The sequence below is a fragment of the Misgurnus anguillicaudatus genome, chromosome 21 (assembly GCF_027580225.2).
Source record: "Misgurnus anguillicaudatus chromosome 21, ASM2758022v2, whole genome shotgun sequence".
In the NCBI taxonomy this organism is placed as follows: Eukaryota; Metazoa; Chordata; class Actinopteri; order Cypriniformes; family Cobitidae; genus Misgurnus; species Misgurnus anguillicaudatus.
This window is the reverse complement of record NC_073357.2, coordinates 60706511-60728367: the sequence shown is the minus strand read 5'-3', so window position 1 is coordinate 60728367 and position 21857 is coordinate 60706511. Positions and strand designations below refer to the sequence as shown.

The window sequence follows — 21857 nt, the reverse complement described above, 5'->3', positions numbered from 1 at the left end:
TGCAAGGCTGCAGAGAACAGTGCACTACCTCAGACTTATATACTACGGAGGATTTTATGATATTATTTTAATAGTCAGTCGTGAACTACAGTGGGCCGGTCTAAGGGATAAAACTCCAGGGCTGAAAATTAGTCCCCTTCCGGCCCTGGTGGACAGTGCTGGTGAAGTGATCCCGACAAGAAGGCAATGGTGCTCATAAACACTTTGGTTACAAAAATTGCCCAAAATGTATTATTCGTGTACTGTTATTGTAATTGCAAAAAAAAGATGATTTCCAAGCCACAGTAAAAAAATCACCCCTCATTTATCTAAAGTTGTTGGTCATTGTGTTCATTTAATGGAACATTGTGTGGATGTTGCGTTAGAGGAAAATGCAGTCATGCACAAAATATATTAAAGGCAATCAGTAAATGCACACAGATGTTATACACATATTTTTTAATACAATTAAATACTGCATTAAGGTTAGTATAAAATCCAATCATATTATTAAAAAAACCCATTGAAATCAGCCCCTAAAAAAACTATTATTACAGTTTTTTTCGATTGCTAAACGCCAGTGTGCACAACTGAAGTCACATGTGCAAAACTCTAACTACAGTCTGCACAGCAGCAGTTCATGTGGACCAAACTCTAGATCGTTTTTCATTGCTTGAACACAGTTTTCAAAACTCTACACACTATCTCATGACTTTAAACACAACCTGCACAACACTGTGGATTTACAGCACTTTGTTCAAATGCTAACACACTGCTGTCAAAACTGTGAACCACACATTCAAAACAGAATTGATTTCAGTCTTGTGCCTTTCAAACACTGCTGATTGCAATTTCATATAAATATAAATTCCAATTTCATATATATATATATATATAAAAAATGATGATAGGTATAGCTCAGAAAGACAAATTTTGGAAATGACGGGTTTGTGGAAGCAGAAGGGCTCTCCTGATTTTGCCAAGTGGTTGATGTCCTCAGGGCAACATATTGTGTTGACCCAAGGACAACATTTTCTACATAAAACCTAAACCTACCCCAAACCCCAACCCTAACCATAACCAAACCCTAAAATCAGAGGGACATGATAACTAAAAAACAATGGTCTAGAAACAGCTAATCTTGGTTGTAAGCTTAAATTTACGTAAAACAAACTATAATCTTATTTCTGAAATCTGATTGGTTGATTGAAATGTTGTTCCAGGGTCAACATAACGTTGCCCTGAGGACATCAACCACTTGGCAAAATAAGTTCGAGCGAGGGGGCAGGGTGGCAGGTAGTGGCCTGATGCTAGAGAGAGGCAGAATTAGCCCCTCATTTATTTGTTTGAATTACAATAAGTACTTTTAGTTTCTACCTTTTTTTCTCATTACTGTAATTCCATAAATTACTCCAGACTACCTTAAAGAATTGTTCTGTTCTAAAAATTTCAATAAATCATGTGATAAATCAATCAATAAATAAATGATTATTTGAAGAAAACATTACTTTGTATGAAGTCACTGAAATTGTTCAATCTGTAAAGATAAAAAGTTAGTATTTTGTGTATTGGTGTTTGATGTTAGTGTTTTTACTCTCAGTGTGTTGTGAGTGACAGTGTGTGTTATCTCAGTGAGGGTTGTGTTTAGTGTTTGGCTGCACTGAGCTGTTTTGAGTCATGTGTTTAGAGTTGTGTTGCTTGAAGTGAGTTTTGCAGGTGATATACAGTTTAGCTTACGTGACTTTTGGTATTGCAGACTGTAGTTAGAGTTCTGCACACGTAGCTCCAGTTGCGCCCACTGTCGTCTAGCAATCGAGAAGAACTGTAAAAACATAGAATCGCACTTGCACAGCCAAGCCTGATGAGAGAGAGCATGGTCGAATTCAAAACTGCGTTTTTGCGCCCTTGAAGGGCACTTCGGGAAGGAAACACCACTTAAACTCACTCCAGATCAAATTAAAATGACAATGTTTTCATTGCTCTATTCTCCAAAGGCTTTTTTAGCGGTCACAGTCACCGATGAGAAACACAATTACGCAACTCTATGCACAGCTCTGATATTCGAAGGGAATAAATAGGGAATAGGGATGAGTACTTCCAATTGGTATTCTCTCCATTTGTGAAGAAAAATTTGTCGGAATGAATGCGCACGGGCTAACTACGACAGGTAACACAATTAAGAAATGTCAGTTTTCATAAAAATAAGGCTATTAAGCTCTCGTCTAGTGATCCCGATGCTAAAGAATAATTAAACCTCTAGAATTATCCACATGTGCACGTTTTCTGAGAGTTTTTATGAAGTACTGTGATGCTGCTGTAAACGATTCTATATTGATTTATAAAAATGAAAGAATTGACTTTTAAAAATAATTTAAATGACATATAATAAATATTAATGCAGCTCTAAATTTTTTATAAAATACATTCATTTCATATTAATAATCCGATTTCTATAGGCTAAAGCGCGTATGAACGTCCGAGAGAAAATAAAGAGCAGAAAATAATTGATTTAAAATGAAAGATTTGCGATTGCTTAACATCCACTGGCACTGACACTGTGAGCTCTCCCGTGCAGGACTAATAGCCCCCCGTTCAAACATTCTTGCGCCAGGCTGGGGCCCTCCTTTAGGGCGAGGCCGTTTCAATTGAAACGGTTGAAACATAGCTAAGGCCGCTTCTGGTGTGTGTGTGTGTGTGTGTGTGTGTGTGTGTGTGTGTGTGTGTGTGTGTGTGTGTGTGTGTGTGTGTGTGTGTGTGTGTGTGTGTGTAATGTAATTATTATGTATAATATATACAGTATCACTCTAAAAACAAAAAGTGGTTCTTTGCTCATAATAATAGAAGAACCGTTTTTAGTGCCATATAGCACCTGTGAAGCACCAGTGAAGCACCTGTGTAGAACCATATAGTGCTATGTAGAACCATATTTGGTGCTATAGTGGTTCTATATGGCCCCTATATGGTTCTACACAGGTGCTTCACTGGTGCTTCACCGGTGCTATATGGCACTAAAAACGGTTCTTCTATGATTACGATCCAAAGCAACAGTTTTGGTTTTATATGGCACCGTTTGTTTTTTTAGAGTGTATACGCACACGCTACTGGTCAAAAAGTTTTCTCTCATTATTTATATTTTTTCCACATTACATAATAATACTAAACTCGTCCTAGCTATGGTATAACACAAATGTAATTGTGGGAATAATGTTGGTGACTAAAAACACCCTAAATTAATAAAAACTCTGTTATATTTTTTCGTCTGAGGTGCAGTCACCCTTTGCTAGAAATTACAAAACCGTGCTCATTTTATCAAGAAGCTATTTTTAAGTTTCACCTTATGATGAATTTAAAAAATATCGAAGGAGTTCATATTTAATCTGAGCTCTTATTGGTTGCTTTCCTTCAATAACATAAATTCATCTGTTTGGCACAGGTATATTTTTGTCTACAAAAGTAATTTCAATCATTTTACCATACTCCTTCAAATTAAATGATTTTTAAGACCAGGGCTGCGTTCTCCGAAACTACCTTAACGCTACGTCGTTCTTAAGTTGTACCTTAAGCTGTACCTTATCGCTAATACGTGTTTTCCGAAACGTTCTTAGTTACGTATCACTTCTGTAAGTTGTTCGTTCGTAAGGTTGGTCTGGAGCGCTCTTAGCTATACCTTATCCCACATGATCTCCATTAGGGGCCATCACTTTCATAAAAGCTTACACTGCAGTCTATAACTAAATATTTGTAAAAAAAAAAAAAACACTCCGTGTTTAATTAGGCAAATATTTTTATATTTAAAGAATAAAACATTCACATAATTAGACATCATTACATTGATGGTTGTTAGATTTTTAATTATGTTTTCCAAAGGGAAATCAACTGCGAACTATTAAATGCTACATGATTAAGAAACTATTTAAAAATATATTTTGGGTGATGGAGTTGGTGAAACTGGCAGCTATACAGCGAATCCTACTATTTCATTTGTACATTTCATATCCGTTAAATCTTAGTCTACCGGCTAGTATTTTAGCTGCATAAATAAATCGAGTAAAATTACAAAAAATAATTATTATTATTAATGTTAATTTGACTTTGCATCGAAGTTTTTTAATGTTTTATAACTTTAAGGCAATTACATGCCATATTCTTTATAAACATTCAAAATAAACTGCGCACTTTATTACTGCTTGTATAGTCTAAGGTCAACAAAATTTCCACATTAAAACTAATCAAAGCTAAAATCTAAAGCAATCATACTATATATTTATATAGGCTGTTATATAATATTTGACATGTTATATTCAGACAGACAGGCTCCAGAAATGCGTCCATTAAGCTTTATCCGCATTGTAAATACGGTGCTTGCGCATCCAGTGTCCAAGCACAATAAACGCGTGAAATAATGAACAACAGCAGTTTTATTTTATATATTTTAAATGTAATGTACAGCCAAGGACTTGCACGACCCACCTTATTCCCCTGTGCAACGCACTTATTGGGAACCCCTAATATAAATGATCCTTTCAAGGCATAGCGGATGAATTGGAGCAGTTTAAACATGATACGTTTGGAAATAAAGTTGCGGGTTTTGCACGGGTTTGATATAAAATACAGAAGGCTGAATTTAGTTGTTTGCAATTTGAAATATTTTTTACCAGATATTCCTAATAAATTGAACTTGAACTATTTCTAAAATGTTTCTTTAATAAAAAACACCGCTATCTCATAACGCAGCGAAACCTATTACATAAAGTGAATAATTGATTGTCGAGCAATCGATATCAACCTATTTAGCACCTCCACCATGGACAGCACCCGCTAAGGTCGAACTTAAGAAGGTTTACCTTAAGCAACATCCTAAGGTATAGTTCTGAGAACACACGTAGGAAAGGTATACCTGTAATTAAGGTGTACCTTTTGAGTCTTCGTAGCGCGCTAAGAGAGAACGTTATCGGAGAACGCACCCCATAACAGTAGAGTCAAGTGATTAAAATGTTGAAAAGTAAGAAGAAAAAAAAAAAATATATATATATATATATATATATATATATATATATATATATATATATATATATATATATATATATATATATATATATATATATATATATATATATATATATATATTCATTAACATCACTTCTAGCTTTAATAACAACATATGAAACAAATGTTGAAAAAGATATTAAATCGATGACATACCTGTTTGACTGGAAGGCTGTACAGCAACATACAAACAAATCAAAACAAACAGCTGAAGCATCTTCATATCTGGACTTTCATTTGTGATCCCCACATGAAGAAATCCAGCGTGTGTTCGAGGAGTGAGACATGTGTATATATATGTTAAAAGTTTCTATCCTGTCATGTGGTCAGAAGTTGGTTGAAAGAATATTTTGAAGGTATAAATGTTGTCCGGTCACCTTAATGACACCCCAATGCTATTTTATCAGCATGGGAACAGGATGAAACTGTCATTAATCTTATGTTAAATGTCAAATTCTGCTGAGATTGACTTCCTGTTTGAGGTCTGTGAGAGTCACAGTGATTTTGCTGAGGAAGACGTGTTTATCTGTTGTTGCTTCTGAAACACTATTCCTAACCTAAACCCTACCTGCCTGAGCCCAAGTAAACCGCGCTCCAGCCCACATCTGTAAGTCGGCCATGCAGGGCACGATTAACCAAACCACGCACTGCATGAAAGTGTGATTTTCGTCAGTTAACAGCACTGTAAATTTAAAACTCTAAATAGTTGCCTAAATTTTTAATTGAGATTTGTCTTACATTAACAAAAAGTGTTTTGCAGGCATAAAAGTAAATTTCTTCATCCTATGTTGTTTTATTTATATCTGAGTTGAGTGTTAAAAGCCAACCTTATTTTATCCTTAATCACTGACTTGTTACCTAATATGCAGCAACATTTTAAAACATGTCAACAACTAGTGACCGATAGCTGGAATTTAATAAAATGTTGTACACAGGGTTAGTTACAGTTTTTTATCCTTTTATTTTAACAAGAATAACCCCATTGAGATAAAAAAATCTCTTCTACCAGGGAGTCCTGGCAAAAATGGCAGCACACAAAGTTTCACACAAAAAATATTTCAAGACAAACAATACAAAAAAAGTCCTGTCCAGCACTCAGAACTACAATTCTTAATAATGAAATATATAAATGTTAAGTAAAACAAGAACATGAATCTTTCAAATAAGACTCCAAAAATATGGGAGCACGTCTAGCATCACAGTAACAGCATTTCAACTAAACCTCAAGTATACAAGGATAATGAAATAAAAGCAAATGTAAATTTCATTCATCAAAAAGGGTGCAAAGGGTTCATGACTAAATAGATCTTTTAAGTATGTGAGTGGGTTTTAGTTTAAGTCCTTTTAGCTGTCATTGTTTTTAAGCAGTTTGTTTTAGACATAACTTTACATTAAATTGTGTTAATAACAGCAAAATACTAATTAATGATACTAATATTTATTATAGCGTTTCTTTTTTCCCGATAAATGACACGACGTAGCTTGCAATGCATCTTGGACACAGTAGTCAAAAAACATCAACAGCGTTAATGGCCCTGTCCCAAATGGCACACTCCGGACTTGTGGTCCTCCTCAGAGTCCAAGCCCTATTCGGACGGGATTAGTTTTACAGGGGGACCTCTGAGAAAATCGTGCTTCTCAGTGGTCCTCTGTGTTTTTAATCCCGTCCGAATCGGCAATATCTGTGTTTTTCTCTGACGACCTCCGTAAGAATTTCAGAGCAATTTACCTACTGTTTTCCGCCGAACTCAGAGGTCCTCTGAGAAATTTAATCCCGTCCGAATGCAAATGTCTGTGTTTGCCCGCAATATCCTTTGAAAACGCGGTTCATTTCGTGTTTTGGCCAACGTGATCTGCCGTAAGGTCTTACTAATGCGCGTATATTGTATTTCCTGAGTCCCATTCATTCAGACCTGAATGTTTTTTCGCATTCGGCAAAATAAAATAATTAAATCAAGACAAGCTGAATATCAAACACTGTTAAGACTGGCCACTGTAATATCATTAACGTTATAAGAAACTCCGTTCAAAGTTGTTCAACTCCGGAATGGTAATGTTAATTAATAAAGATAATAAATTGTTATTAATCATTATTTCTTCATTTCTTTGGTTTTATTATAATCAGACAGTTATATAAAACACTTAGGCTAACGTTACTTTAGTAGAATTTGTATATTTTATTTTGATTTGTTAAAATTAAATTAATAAATTACATGTTCTGTCATAATTTTACATTTAAAGCAAAATATTAAACATTACAAACACGCTTATCCAGAGCATGTGCTACTGCAACGCCCAAATGCATGAAACAGACACTCCCATCTCTGGAACAGCCTGCATCATTTTAATCCTGTCCGAATCGGTACATAAAATCACAGACGTCCTGGGGAACACGTTGAAACTCAAACGTTGTTTGGAAAACTAATCCTGTCCGAATAGTGCTTTTGATGACATCATGTAGTCCAGACTTTAGGGACCCTTGATGCGAGTCCACGTGGGTGCACCGGAGTCGTATTTTGGGACAGACTCGAGCGTCACACCGGAAATAGGTAGAGAAGTTGCCTGTCAGTGTGAACTCCTCCCTTCTGTCGTCTGATTGGTCTGCTTACTCTTTCGCAAGGACTTCAGCGTTGGTAAAGTATATGAAGCCTGCTGCAGTGCGAGCTTCGCTGAAGACAGCATCAAGGGGGCAAAGGAGGCGCTGATGAGCGCACTTCAAAGCGTAAAAATAACAGATGGGACACCCTATGGACTCGTAGACTAAGCGAGCACATGCAATTGTCACGGCCTGAGCGGACCACAGACTATGTGGGTCACGCTCCTACAACAGTTCCACCTCGAGGAGGTCCCCAAAGCACCCCAATGACCAAGCACACAAGAGATAAGTAAAATAGAAAAAATAATCTTTATTAAAGTTTTAATTTATTTAAAATAGCAAAGGGGAACGGGAAAGGGAATCTAAAAATTTCTCTCTCTCCCTTAGGGGGAACTACGGGCCAGGGGGCGTTGGAGGGAGAGGAGTCGGGTTCCAGGGGATCCGGGAAGGGGGACAGGGCAAGGGCCGGGCGGAGCTCCTTCAACCTCGGCCCACCTCCTGCAAGGGAAGTCTTCCCGGGGCTCCTTGGTTCCTCCTGAGGTTAAAGCAAACAGACGTAAGTAATGCGTAAACTTCCAATCGACTCTGCACTTCCTAGATTGGCTTTCTTGCCCTTCGACAATGGATTGGACTGACATAACGGTGAGTATATTCCCTTTTCAACTTATCCAACTGTGAGTATCTTACTTTACCGGGTCTCGGGGCTAGGGGTTGCACTAGAGTGGGTTCAACGTGCGTAACGGTAAGTATCTCCTTTTTCAGGTCGTCAGCTTGGCGTTAGGAGAGGTAAGTTTAACTTGTACACTGGTGAGTATCTTATTTCACAGGATGTCAGGGCTTGGCGTTAGAAGAGGTAAGTTTAACTTGTACATTGGTGAGTATCTTATTTCACAGGATGTCAGGGCTTCGAGTCGGTTAGGGGAGTGGTAAGTTTTAACTCGTAACACAATGGGTATGCTACTTTTCGGGGTGTCTGGCTTTACGAGTGGGGCTAGGTAAGTGATGGCTTGGATCGTGTCCCAGATAATGTTACTAGGTACAAGAGGGGCAAGGGGATGTAAAGGCTGAGGTCATCCGACACCACTCCTATGCAACGCAGTGCAACGCAGGGGCGGGGCCTCTCCAGTCGCTGGGGTCGCGATGACACCTTGCTATCAGTGAATCCACCTAACGGTCCACACGTCCTCTTCCCGTTCTCCTAGGGCAGGCGAAGATCTAGACAGAAATAGCAGCCGTGAATATATTCAAAAACGCACACAATGCCCCCACAGCGCCGGGCCCTTCGCTTCCTTCTTACAGTTCTCCCACCAGCAGGTGCCCGAATGACCTCTTACTCCCCCCCCCCAATACCTCAGTCAGGATGGTGCATGAAGCAAGGCCAGCGACAAATGGGACGTTTGGGTTGGGGCCTACGACGGCGTAACAACTCCCAATGGAGTCTACAGACACTGGCCCTTTTCCTAGAAGATTACAGACGTCAAGGACACGACACCACACTTCAAACTTAGTGTACTCACGTCAGATGATCACTCAGGCACTACACAGCATACACTCCGGTGAATGAATAGGGTCTGTATTCTTCCGTGGGCGCAGACCACCAAGATCTTACTAATGATGCCGACGCGGTCCCCAACGAGCTCGGATACTTCGCTGGCCTTCGCCTGTGAACACACTTGGTCCCCGGCTCACCCACCTACTCAACATGATCTCACAAAGTTCCGTGGGATAGTCACGGAATTTTTTGCTCATTTTTCCGTGACATTCTCACGGATCTCCGCATATTTCCGTGGCCCTGCCACGGACTTTCTTTTCCGTGGCATTCTCACGGATTGGTTACTCAACTGCTTTTTCCTATTTTCAAACCATTGTCGCTTCGGTTTAGGGTTAGATTTGGTGCTTGCGTTACTTTGTCACTGTAAGTATTGGTTTATACCATTTTTTCTGATGTATTCTTTTATATTTTCTAAACTTTAATCAATTGTCACCTGGCATTGGGGTTAGAGTTGGGTTTGGGTAGGGATGTCATTTTATGTAAATCTAACCCTTAACCGAAGCGACAATGGTAAGAAAATAGGACAAAACAGTTGAGTAACCAATCCGTGAGAATGCCACAAAAAAGAAAGTCCGTGGCAGGGCCACGGAAATATGCGGAGATCCGTGAGAATGTCACGAAAAAATGAGCAAAAAATTCCGTGACTATGCCACGGAAATTCGTGAGATCAGGTTGCACCTACTACACACTGGGTGGGGCCGAACGAGATAACAAGGCACACACTCCCTTTAATATATTCGGATTATCGTACACACAAATCTGAGGTTACTCACACTCCTGTTGTTCCAGATCACCACATGCAATTCCCGGCTCGCCCACCTGCTTCCTCAGTGGGGCCGCTAAAGGATGATACAACACACACTCCTTTAAAACATTACGAGTTATCGTATGCAAATGCTGGGGTTACTCACACTTTCGTTGGTTCAGATCGCTACGTGCAATTCCCGGCTCGCCCACCTGCTTCACTCAGTGGGGCCGCTAAAGGATGATACAACACACACTCCTTAATACATTACGAATTATCGTATACAAATGCTGGAGTTACTCACACTTTCGTTGTTTCAGATCGCTACGTGCAAGTCCCGGCTCGGCCACCTGCTTCCTCAGTGGGGCCGCTAGAGGATGATGCAACACACACTCCTTTAATATAACAACCGGAGAAGTCTCCGTTGTCAACACAAAGGATGCAGTCTGCCCAACGTTGTCCACATGTAGCGGTAATCCAATGCTCATTGACAGCTTAACTGATGGAATATACACCCTGTTATCCTCTCTAATGATGGTTTCCTGTTTACAGGTCTGTAAAACTCGCCTACTGTGGTCTCCTCACACAACGACTCAGCCCGTCACTACTCCCAGCGATCTTCTTCCACGCAAAACAAACACACCCTGGTCCCTTTTAACTCTCACTTATATACTCTCTACCCAGCGTGACTCACCCAATCGCTGCTCGCCGCGCCAACGGCGCAGCTGCATGTTGTTCTGCGTGATTGCGGGGATCCCCGGGAAACCCGGAAGTGACAGTGTTTCTACGAATGGGTCCGGGCGGAACCCCTCTCCGCCTCCTTTTGGTTTCGCCCCATCGAAGTCACTCCGTGACATCCTCCCCCACCAATCAGTTCTAGTCCCTAGAACACCATCCGTTGGTCCACTCCCCATATCTCACTGGGGGAGACAGGAGCGGGCGCTGGTCTCCTAGGAACCACAGCCCATCCCCTCACCCATGGTGTCGGCAATACAGGCTGCTTTGGGGGGCCCTCCTTCGGTCGAGGGAAATTTGTGCAGGGTCGGATCATGTTCCGATGAACAATGCGCTCTGGCCCGGCCTTTCCCTCTGCCCGGATGGTGTACACTGGTTGCCCTGGTCTCTGCTGGGCTATAACAACATAAGGGGTACCTTCCCAGCGGTCGCAGGGCTTCCCCTTCCCCTGGTGGGGATTGTCTCGCACTAGAACCCTCTCTCCAGGCAACAGGGGGGCCTCTCGGGCCGTGCGATCGTACAGCCTTTTGCTCTTTTCCGCGGCTCCTTGTATATGCTTCGTGACTTGTTCATAAGCGAATCGCAGATTCCAATGGTGGCGGTCCACCCACTCGGTTACACTTGTTTCTCCTCCCAGCACCGGCGCCCCCATCATCAGATCCACCGGTAGCCTCACGTGCCTGCCAAACATCAAAAAGGCAGGGGCATAACCCGTAGTGCTGTTCACGCTGTTATTATAGGCCTGTATTAATGCAGGTAAAGCACTCACCCAGTCTCCCTGACGATCTCGGTCCAACATCCCCAGGAGGCCCAGAAGGGTTTGGTTGAACCGCTCACATCCCCCATTGCCTTGGGGGTGGTAGGAAGTGGAAAGGGTCTTAGTGCACCCGTAAAGCTGACACAACTCCTTCACCACCCGGGACTCGAAATTCGGACCCTGGTCCGAGTGCAGGAACTCTGGGCAGCCGAATGGTTGAAAAACGGTCCTCCAGAGGGCCGTGGTCGTTGTATGGGCCGTCTGATCTAACGTGGGGATGGCCCAGGCATATTTGGTAAAGAGGTCGGTCACCACCAAGATGTTTTGATATCGGTCTGCGGGTCTCTCTAGGGCAGTGGTCTCAAACTCCCGGCCCGCGGGCCATTTGCGGCCCGCCCTCCCCCTCTCTGCGGCCCGCGGCACCTTTCAACAATATAATTTCAATTCAATTCAATTTCAATTCAATTTTATTTATATAGCGCTTTTCACAATACTCAATTGTTTCAAAGCAGCTTTCCATTAATAGAAGCAGTAAAATCACAGAAAAATGACAGATAGCACAACATAATACACAATAGCATAAGCTGTCAAATTTGCTGAGGCTATGACTCGACATTATGAACGAGCGTATTACTAATGTAACGTCTAGGAGAAGAAGCTAAATTAAGCCCAAGCAGGCTACCTCCCCGGGGTAAAAAACCCCCTAGGAGAAAAAAAACAAAAACCCCGGGTTGTTTAGCCGAGGAAATAAAAAATAAAAAGTCCTAGGAGGGAAAAACCCTTGGGAGATATATATGTATATAAACACATATAAACGGATCAGGAGATTAAGCGGGGATTAAGCGGAGATTAAGCGGGTTCTGCCGGTGGTCGTTGGTCAGGCATCAGCTGGGCATCACAGTGATGGACGACCAGTAGATCAGAGGTGAGTCGACTTTCACATCTACCGGAACTGGGTCTGTTTGTCCCATTGTCCTCAGGGTCGAGGACAAGACAGGGAGAGAAAACAAAATCATATTAGCGTAGGGGCTGTTCACATGTAATGCAAGTGTCACACAGTGATGTGGTTTAATCAGCTTAGTTTCAGACAGACTAACTATTGCGGCATAATTATATTATCCACAGTTGAGGATTTTGCAAATTGGGGGCCCACTGCGACGGTATATATGGTAACTAAGGGTCACCTTCTGATTTTTAAGAGAAAGAGAAAATGAAACCTGTCGACCCGTTTGACTAAGGCCTGTAACCCCACTGTCGTCGTTAATGCAGGTTCAGTGGCAAACGGGTCTATATTGCATGCTATTTACAAGATCACGAGAAAACGCCAACATCGCAACCTGACCATACGTGCCAACCCGTTTGACTAAGGCTGGAGGCCCCACTGTCGTCGTTAATGCAGGTTCAGTGGCAAACGGGTCTGTATGGCATACTATTCACAAGACACAAAAAAGCGCCAAAATCGCAACCCGACCATACGTGCCAACCCGTTTGACTAAGGCTGGAAGCCCCACTGTCGTCGTTAATGCAGGTTCAGTGGCAAACGGGTCTGTATGGCATAGTATTCGCAATATAAAGAAAGCGCCAAAAGCCCAACCCAACCGTACGTGCCAACCCGTTTGACTAAGGTCGGATGCCCCACTGTCGTCGTTAATGCAGGTTCAGTGGCAAACGGGTTTGTATGGCATACTATTCACAAGAGCACGAAAGTTCCAAAATCGCAATCCGACTATACGTTAAGATAAGGTTTTTATTTATTTATTTGGTAGGTCTGTTTTATGACCGCGAGTGCTTTGTTCGGTACAAATAACTATTTCGAGTTAAGTACTTTTACTAGACAAATTATGCGAATGATTTGTTGAAGAGAAAAGTTTTAAGTCTATATTTAAAATTATCGAATGTGTCTGATTCTCGGACATCGGTTGGTAAATCATTCCAGAGCTTAGGGGCTAAGTAGGAAAATGACCTTCCACTTTTAGACACTTTTGATAGTCTAGGGATAATCAAGAGACCAGAATTTTGTGACCGTAGTGTGCGTGATGGATTGTATTCTGATAGTAATTCTCTAAGATATGAGGGTGCTAGGCCATTTAAAGCTTTGTAGGTGAGTAGTGATATTTTAAATTGTATGCGATATTTAACTGGTAGCCAGTGTAAAGATGCCAGAATTGGGCTTATGTGGTCGTACTTTTTAGATCGAGTAAGTACCCTTGCGGAAGCGTTTTGAACTAGCTGAAGCTTGTTTACTTGATTTGCATGGCATCCCCCGAGTAGCGAGTTACAATAGTCTATTCTAGAGGTCATAAAAGCATGGATAAGCTTCTCTGCGTCAGATGTAGACAGTATATGGCGTATTTTCGAGATATTTCTAAGGTGGAAGAAAGCTGTACGGCAGACGTTGGCGATATGACTATCGAAGGATAAGTTGCTGTCGAACATCACACCTAAGTTCCTTACCGTGGAAGATGGCACCACAGTGCAGCCATCTATGTGCAACGTGTAATCTGACATATTATGTTTGTAGCGATTCGGTTCAATAATAAGTATCTCTGTCTTATTGGAGTTCAGCTTAAGAAAGTTATGTGCCATCCAGTCACTAACATCGCTAAGGCAGTCTGTTAGCTTAGAAAACGTGTGTGTTTCGCTGGGATGTGAGGAGATGTAAAGCTGGGTATCATCCGCATAGCAGTGAAAACTTATGTTATGTTTCCTGATAATGTCTCCTAGAGGTAACATGTATAACGAGAACAGGATAGGACCTAAAACCGATCCCTGCGGTACACCGTATTTAACCAGGGAGTGATATGACTCTTCCTCGTTTACATAAACAAAGTGATAGCGATTGGTTAGATACGACCTAAACCATGCTAGCGCCTGACCACTGATACCAACATAGTTTTCTAGTCTATTGAGTAAGATTGTATGATCTATTGTGTCAAAGGCTGCACTAAGGTCTAATAATATAAGAATTGAGATTTCACCACGATCGGATGTTAATAGGAGGTCATTTGTAACTCTAAGCAACGCTGTCTCTGTGCTATGGTGGGGCCTGAATCCTGATTGGAACTTTTCATATGTACTATTATTTGTCAAAAATGTGCGTAACTGGCTTGCCACTACCTTTTCTAATATTTTCGAAAGAAAAGGGAGATTTGAGATTGGTCTAAAGTTATTAAGCTCTCCCTGATCAAGCTGTGGTTTTTTAATCAGCGGTTTAATAACTGCTAGTTTGAAAGATGTTGGAACGTATCCTATTTCTAGCGATGAGTTAAAGATATTTAGAACCGGGGTTGACACTACAGGAAATACCTCTTTAAGTAGTTTTGTGGGAACGGGGTCTAATATACAGGACGATGATTTGGATGACGTTACTAGTTTAGAGAGCTCTTCTATTGTAGTAGGTTTAAATGAATCAAGATGTTCGTGTGGTAGTCTAGTGTTAAGTGAACTAACGGGTAGAGTGGTGGCTGCCTGTGTAGCTACGATGTTTTCCCTTATAGCCGTAATTTTGTTAGAAAAGAAGTTCATGAAGTCGTTACTATTGTGTTGGAGTTTACTATTGGTTTCTGTTTGTTCTTTGTTTCTAGTCAGTTTTGCAACGGTGCTAAAGAGGAAACGAGGGTTATTATGATTCTCATTTATAAGCTTGCTAAGGTAGGTAGATCTGGCGGTTTTAATAGCCTGTCTGTAGTGTTTAACACTATCTTTCCATGCTGCACGCCAAACTTCTAATTTTGTGCTTCTATAATTTCTTTCCATTTTCCTAGTTGCCTTTTTAAGAGCTGCGGTGTGATGATCATACCATGGAGCTGGCGGTTTTTCTTTGATTATCTTTTTTCGAATGGGAGCAACGGCATCCAATGTGTTAGAACAGACATTGTTTAGGTTTTCTGTTACAATATCTAGATCAGGGGTCGGCAACAGGCGGCCCGCGGGCCAAAAGTGGCCCGCCAGCAATATTTTCTGGCCTGCCGGATTAATTTGAAGTCCGTTTTTTTTATTTTTTTTTTAATCAGACTTTTTTATTTTACAATAACAGTTTACAAAAATGGCCCCGTGTATCATTCCTTCATTCGTTTTTTCAAATCAAAACCAAAAAGAAAATAAAGAAAAACGACTTGTTTTTCTATTATTTATTTCCTGAACTATAATCAAACGACTCGTTTTCTGAATGTGCGCTCAGATCAAAAATAAAAAAATGAATGAAAACGGGTTCGGACAAATTTTAATTGATAACCTTAGCAGACATATACCTATGAAATAAATTTAAACAGATCAGGTACTAACAGATTACATTTTAATAAGGGTTTTAATAAGGGTTTGAATAGCATGCTTTCCTGTAAGTCTCATTCGCTTACAGTCCGACTTTTGAACTTTTTTCATTATTATTTATTCGGGTATAACACACTGACAAATAGCAAGAATGTCCTGAAAAAAATGCGTATAATAGCTATCTTAACGGGCCGCTTTTTCTCGTTCTCTTTCTCTACCAGCGCATCCGCGATCATAACTGTCATTAGAGTTTGAGCATACTTCTAAAACACAATCGATCAAATAATTGCAGAGGTATGACTTCATGAATCATTTGCAAATTTACCTCGTAAATTATGTCAATTCATCACGCATGAAGACGTTAAACTCCGTGACATTGCAAATTACTGAAAAGTAATTGCTGGCTTTTAGAAACCACTACAAAATATGATAAAAATAAACTCTTTTACTGCAATAATATTTTAACTAATACACTTTTAAAGTAGATTTGAAAGGAATACTGTTGTTTTCTGCTACTTGAACTTGGGGCTCGAGCCCGACCTAAGGTTCGACCTGCCTTCGAAAACAGCTAGTCAAGTTCGTTTACCGTTAATTATTAAGACTAAATGGGCAGGTAAATTTGTTAAAAAAATGAAAGTAATCCGCCAAAATATGGTTTTACATGTCTATTAAAATAAAGCCATTATTAATTTTCCTAACGCATAGTTCTTTGATCTTTACCTCCGTTTAAAACGTTATAAATTTGGCAAAGGAGGATGTTCAGCAATTTGAACAGCAACTCCGCAACCACCTCGGTTTATGATGGTGAGAAATTTGAGTGAGAGGCTTTGTCCTATTTAATTTATTATTTATATTTCATTATAAATACAATGAATACAAAGTTAAAATAATATTTTTATTGGCACGAACACAATTTTTGTATAACATTTAAAATTATCTGTCTCTTTTCGTTAGAGACATTTGAATGTGAGATTCTGGAAACGAAACGTGACGTTAAGTTTTGCGGACCCGTCAGGTCGGGAAATAAAGCGGGTGAACACAAAGTGTATGAATGTATGAATAGAACCTTGTCGGAGCTGGACAAAAAACAGTCCAGCGGAGACCTCCTTAAACCTTAGGTGTGTATGTGTCCCGGATAAATATTAATAAAAAAAGGAATAGTTCAAAAGTCGGACTGTAAGAGTATTTCATGAGAGCATAAATGCCTGTAATATTACCACTATAGTACTTGATCTGTTTAAAATGATTTCATTGATATATTATGCCTATAAAGGAGTTAAATAAAAAGGTAACACTTTACAATAAGGTTCATTAGTTAACACTAGTTAATGTATTAACCAACATGAACAAACCATGAACAATACATTTGTTACAGTATTTATTAATTGTTGTTAATGTTAGTTCATAGAAATAAAGCTTTTAATTGTTTATGTTAGTTCACGGTGCATTAACTAATGTTAACAAGATTTTTTAAAAAGTATTAGTAATTGTTGAAATAAACATGAACAAAGATTAAGAAATGCTGTATAAGTGCAGTTCATTATTAAATCATGTTAACCAATGTAGTTAACTAATGTTAACTAATGAACCCCATTGCAAAGTGTTACCAATAAAAAAAATGTCTAATCCAGTAATTAATTTTTTTATCTGAGCACACAATCAGAAAACCCGTGGTGGTTGATTTTTTCATTTTTGTTTTTAATTTGAAAAAAAAAAACGATCGAACGAATGATACACAGACCCATTACCATGTTTTTAGCAATTTTTAATGCCGTCTTTCGTCTTTTAAATAGGAAAAAGACAATGTTTCTTGACAAAAAATCAGATAGCCTATACTAGGCTAATTCAAAATAAGACGTAAGTGTGCCAACAACAGTTGGCCCGCCATCTACTGGCTAAAAAAAATATTGGCCCGCGGCCAATGTTACTTGCCGACCCCTGATCTAGATCATCACAGTTATCTGCATGTTTAATTTGGGACAGGTCTGGAAGAGTGCTAATAAAGCTATCTTTAGTGGTGGAAATTATTGTTCTGGCTAATCTGTAGCATGTTGTGGATTGAGTGATCCTATCTAGAAGTACAGTGTATGACACAAGGTAATGGTCAGAAACTGCATCACTCTGAGGTGATATTTTGATGTCATTAATATTAAGCCCGAGTGACAGAATTAAGTCTAATGTGTGCTTACGAGTATGCGTTGGCCCTGTCACGTTTTGTCTAATATTGAGAGAATTTAGAACATCCATAAACGCACGTCCTAATGCATCTTTATGGTTATCCACATGAATATTAAAATCACCAACGATAAGAGCTTTATCTACAGTGACTACAAGCTCAGACAGAAAATCTGCTATTTCTTTAAGGAAATCTGTATGGTGGCCCGGAGGTCTATAGATTGTAGCTAAGGCAAAAGAGAGCTGTTTGTGGTTACGATCAGTTATTTCCATATTTAACAACATTAGTTCAAATGATTTACATTTTAGTTCAGATTTTTGGTTTACTTTAAAAATTTTGTTGTATATTGTAGCTACACCACCCCCTCTCCCCTTTAACCTAGGTTCGTGTTTATAATAATAGTCTTGTGGGGTGGATTCGTTTAAACTAATGTAGTCGTCTGCTTTAAGCCAGGTTTCTGTTAAACAGAGTGCATCTAAGTTTTGGTCATTAATTATTTCATTAAAGGAACACGCCCACATTTTGGGAATTTAGCTTATTCACCGTATCCCCCAGAGTTAGATAAGTCCATACATACCTCTCTCATCTCCGTGCGTGCTGTAACTCTGTCTGACGCAGCCCCCGCTAGCTTAGCTTAGCACAAAGACTGGAAGTGGGTGGCTTTAGCTAGCATACTGCTCCCAATAAGTGACAAAATAACGCAATCATTTTCCTATTTATGTGTTGTGATTTGTATAGTCAAACCGTGTACAAATAACAAGGTGATATGAGACACAGCGATCTTTTAACAGTATACATACTGAGAACTATATTCTCTGAAGACGAAGCACTGCCGCATGGGCGGAGTGATTTGCACAATTCTGACCGAACTCTCTGCTCCTCACCAGGGGCTTCTCGTGTGCTGCGAGCAGATCACTCCGCCTTCGTCTTCAGAGAATATAGTTCTCAGTATGTATACTGTTAAAAGATCGCTGTGTCTCATATCACCTTGTTATTTGTACACGGTTTGACTATACAAATCACAACACATAAATAGGAAAATGATCGCGTTATTTTGTCACTTATTGGGAGCAGTATGCTAGCTAAAGCCACCCACTTCCAGTCTTTGTGCTAAGCTAAGCTAGCGGGGGCTGCGTCAGACAGAGTTACAGCACGCACGGAGATGAGAGAGGTATGTATGGACTTATCTAACTCTCGGGGAAACGGTGAATAAGCTAAATTCCCAAAATGTGGGCGTGTTCCTTTAACAATAGGTTCTTTATTGGTAAGCGATCTAATGTTAAGAAGGCCGAATTTTTACATTCGAGGTTCATCTTGTAATGTATTGTTTTCTAATTTTATGTTGGTCAAATTTGTACGTGATGTGGCAAGCGGTGCTCTGTATTTGCTTGTTCGGGGAACAGATACAGTTGAAATGTGTTGATATTCTGGTAAGATCGACTCGAAGTGCTGGGATATATGTGCTCTAGACCTATCATGCCAGCTAACAGACGGACAGTTAAGCTGATCCGTCTGTTTCCTGACCTGGGCCCTGGATAGTCATACTATATCAGAATTAAGAATATTAATCAGATTTCTGGTGAGTATAGCACTTCCTTCTGATGTCGGATGAAGGCCATCTCGGGTTAGGAGAAATGGTCTACTCCAGAAATGTTTCCAATTGTCTATAAACCCTACATGATGCTGAGGGCACCACTTTGACATCCAGCCATTGAGAGACACTAATCTACTATGTGTTTCATCTCCCCGGTAGGCGGGGAGGGGACCAGAGCATATTACATTGTCTGACATTGTTTTTGCAATTTCACACATCTCCTTAATATTATCTTTGGTGATTTCCGACTGTCGGAGTCTGGTGTCATTTGTTCCGGCGTGAATAACAATCTTAGAAAACTTCCGTTTAGCATTAGCCAGCACTTTAAGTTTGGATCTAATGTCAGACGTTCTGGCTCCCGGTATACAGTCGACTAGGGTGTTTGGTGCCTCAATGTTAGTGTTCCTGAGTATAGAATCTCCAATGACCAGGGCACTTTTAACAGGTGTTTCAGCTAGTGTATTCCTTAGGGGATCGAATCTGTTAGAAAGTACCGTAACGTTATGGGTCTTAGATGGACGCTGTATATGACTATGCCGCCTGACAGTCACCCAGTTAGACCGCCGACTTGACTCTGATGTCGGAACCGAGCCATGTGTATTATGATAAACACTATGCGCGCTCGATACAGTATTTGTAATGTTTACATTAGCATCTGATGTCGGAACACTATGTGCGCTCGATACATTGTTTGTAATGTTTACATTAGCATCTGATGTCGGAACCGAGCCATTAGTCTTTTCCCTCGATACAGTATTTACAACAGTAACATTAGCGGTTTTGCTATCCTCAACTAGCGTTCGGATGCGCGATTCTAGTTCAGCAACCTTCTCAGTTAATCTTAATACTTCAATACACTTAGTGCATGTAAACCCCTCTATGCTAACGGCAGAAGCTAAACTATACATGTAGCAAGTAGTACATGTTACAATAACAAGCGGAGTCTTACCGCTTTCATGCTGGGCGATGGCGTCTTTGTTTACCCGAACGCGCTCCGCGGAGCTGCATCGCGTTGGGGGTTTGGTTGTGGTACGCCTCATGACTGCGAAGGCCGGGCAGCGGCTCCTCCACAGCTTCCCGATCGCTTTCATGTTGGGTAATGGCGTCTCCGTTCACTCGTTTACGGTCCGTAAAGCTGCATCGCGTGGAGCACTCGTTTGTCGCATTCCTCGGTCGCTTGTGAACGTCCGGAGACATGGTGAAGTGGGCGCTGTAGCTCGCGTTGGATCTGCTCAAACCGATCAACTCCTTCGCAGCTTCCCGCTCAGGCGAGGACAGGTCAGAAAAGCATATATCAGATGAATCCGCCATTAGATCGGAAAATGCTAGCTTCAGTCGGCAGCGTTTGTTGAAGCTAGCGGGCTATATGCTAACACTGGGTGTTTATTAGTGATAAATAGTTTCACGTGGTAGTACTGCCCAATAATCCTCACGGTAAAGTATTCCTAGGTAAAACTTAATATATAAATAGGAATAAGATAGTAAAAAAGGCTTTTAGATGAAGAACTCGACGGAGCTCCGATGCATGACCTGTTCAGCGTGACGTCGATTTCAGTTGCTCACACGGTTGGTGTACAATCCTTATAACATAATCTGGCCCGCAGAAAGATTTTTATTCACTTTGTTTCATATTTGTTTCATTTTTTATTTAAATGTTTAAGGGTTCGTTCACATCTCGCGTCTAACAACGCGTGTTAAAACGAGTCAATGCGTTTCTTACTTTCTAAAGTGCTCGGGAGCGGAAGTTGCGCTCCGTGGCGTGGCCTCACCCGTTGCTACGCAACCATGAACCGCGCGCGCGCTCCGTGACTGCGAGGATAGCGGAATGCGTGATCGGACTTTAATTCCTCATCTTAAGTGAACCTCGCGTCAATCATATCATGCAATCAGTTAATCTGGACGGGACTTTGCAGTGTTTGTCCAGAGAGTATTTATTACTTCCGGGTGGATATCAGCTGTTACTCAGAGAAGAGCCGCGGTGGGGTTTACATCAACAAGTCACCTTCTGGAGACACCGCATATATGAGGCAGAGCCGTAGATGTATTGCAACACATAAACTACAGATAAGAAAAAGAGCCATCAAAGTGCCCAGGTTAAGAAAAGAGGAAAGATGAGGAGAAACATACAGAGGATAAAAGTATGTACTGCTATAATGAAGTATAATATATTATTATGTAGCTTACCATGCAATTACACAGAGCAGTATTATATTTTTTTTCTGTTTAACGAGCTTATGTAACATTGACTACCCATTTAAAAGTTTTAGAATCACTTTCACTTATTCATATTTTTCCACATATAATAGCAAATTCATTAAAACTGTGGAATAACAAAGATGGAACATAATAAAGTCAATATTATGACTGAAAACAATCCAAAATAAATCAAAACACAAACACTTACTGAT

The 21857-nt window shown here is 40.4% G+C and overlaps 1 protein-coding gene across 4 annotated transcripts in view; it reads right to left on the bottom strand.

Moving 5' to 3' along the window:
• The window catches only part of LOC141353110 (macrophage mannose receptor 1-like), a 90446-nt gene extending 85110 nt beyond the window's left edge, over positions 1 to 5336 (bottom strand). For 2 of the 4 annotated variants that reach the window (XR_012360139.1, XR_012360138.1), the window contains exon 1: positions 5182 to 5336. Coding sequence is in view for 2 of the 4 variants with exons in the window: in XM_073859578.1 (XP_073715679.1) it covers positions 5182 to 5248 (67 nt within the window). In the remaining 2 variants the exon portion in view is untranslated. The remainder of the gene's footprint in view (positions 1 to 5181) is intronic. The other 2 variants (XM_073859578.1, XM_073859577.1) reach the window with 2 other exon arrangements.
• Between the last annotated feature and the right edge of the window lie 16521 nt (positions 5337 to 21857).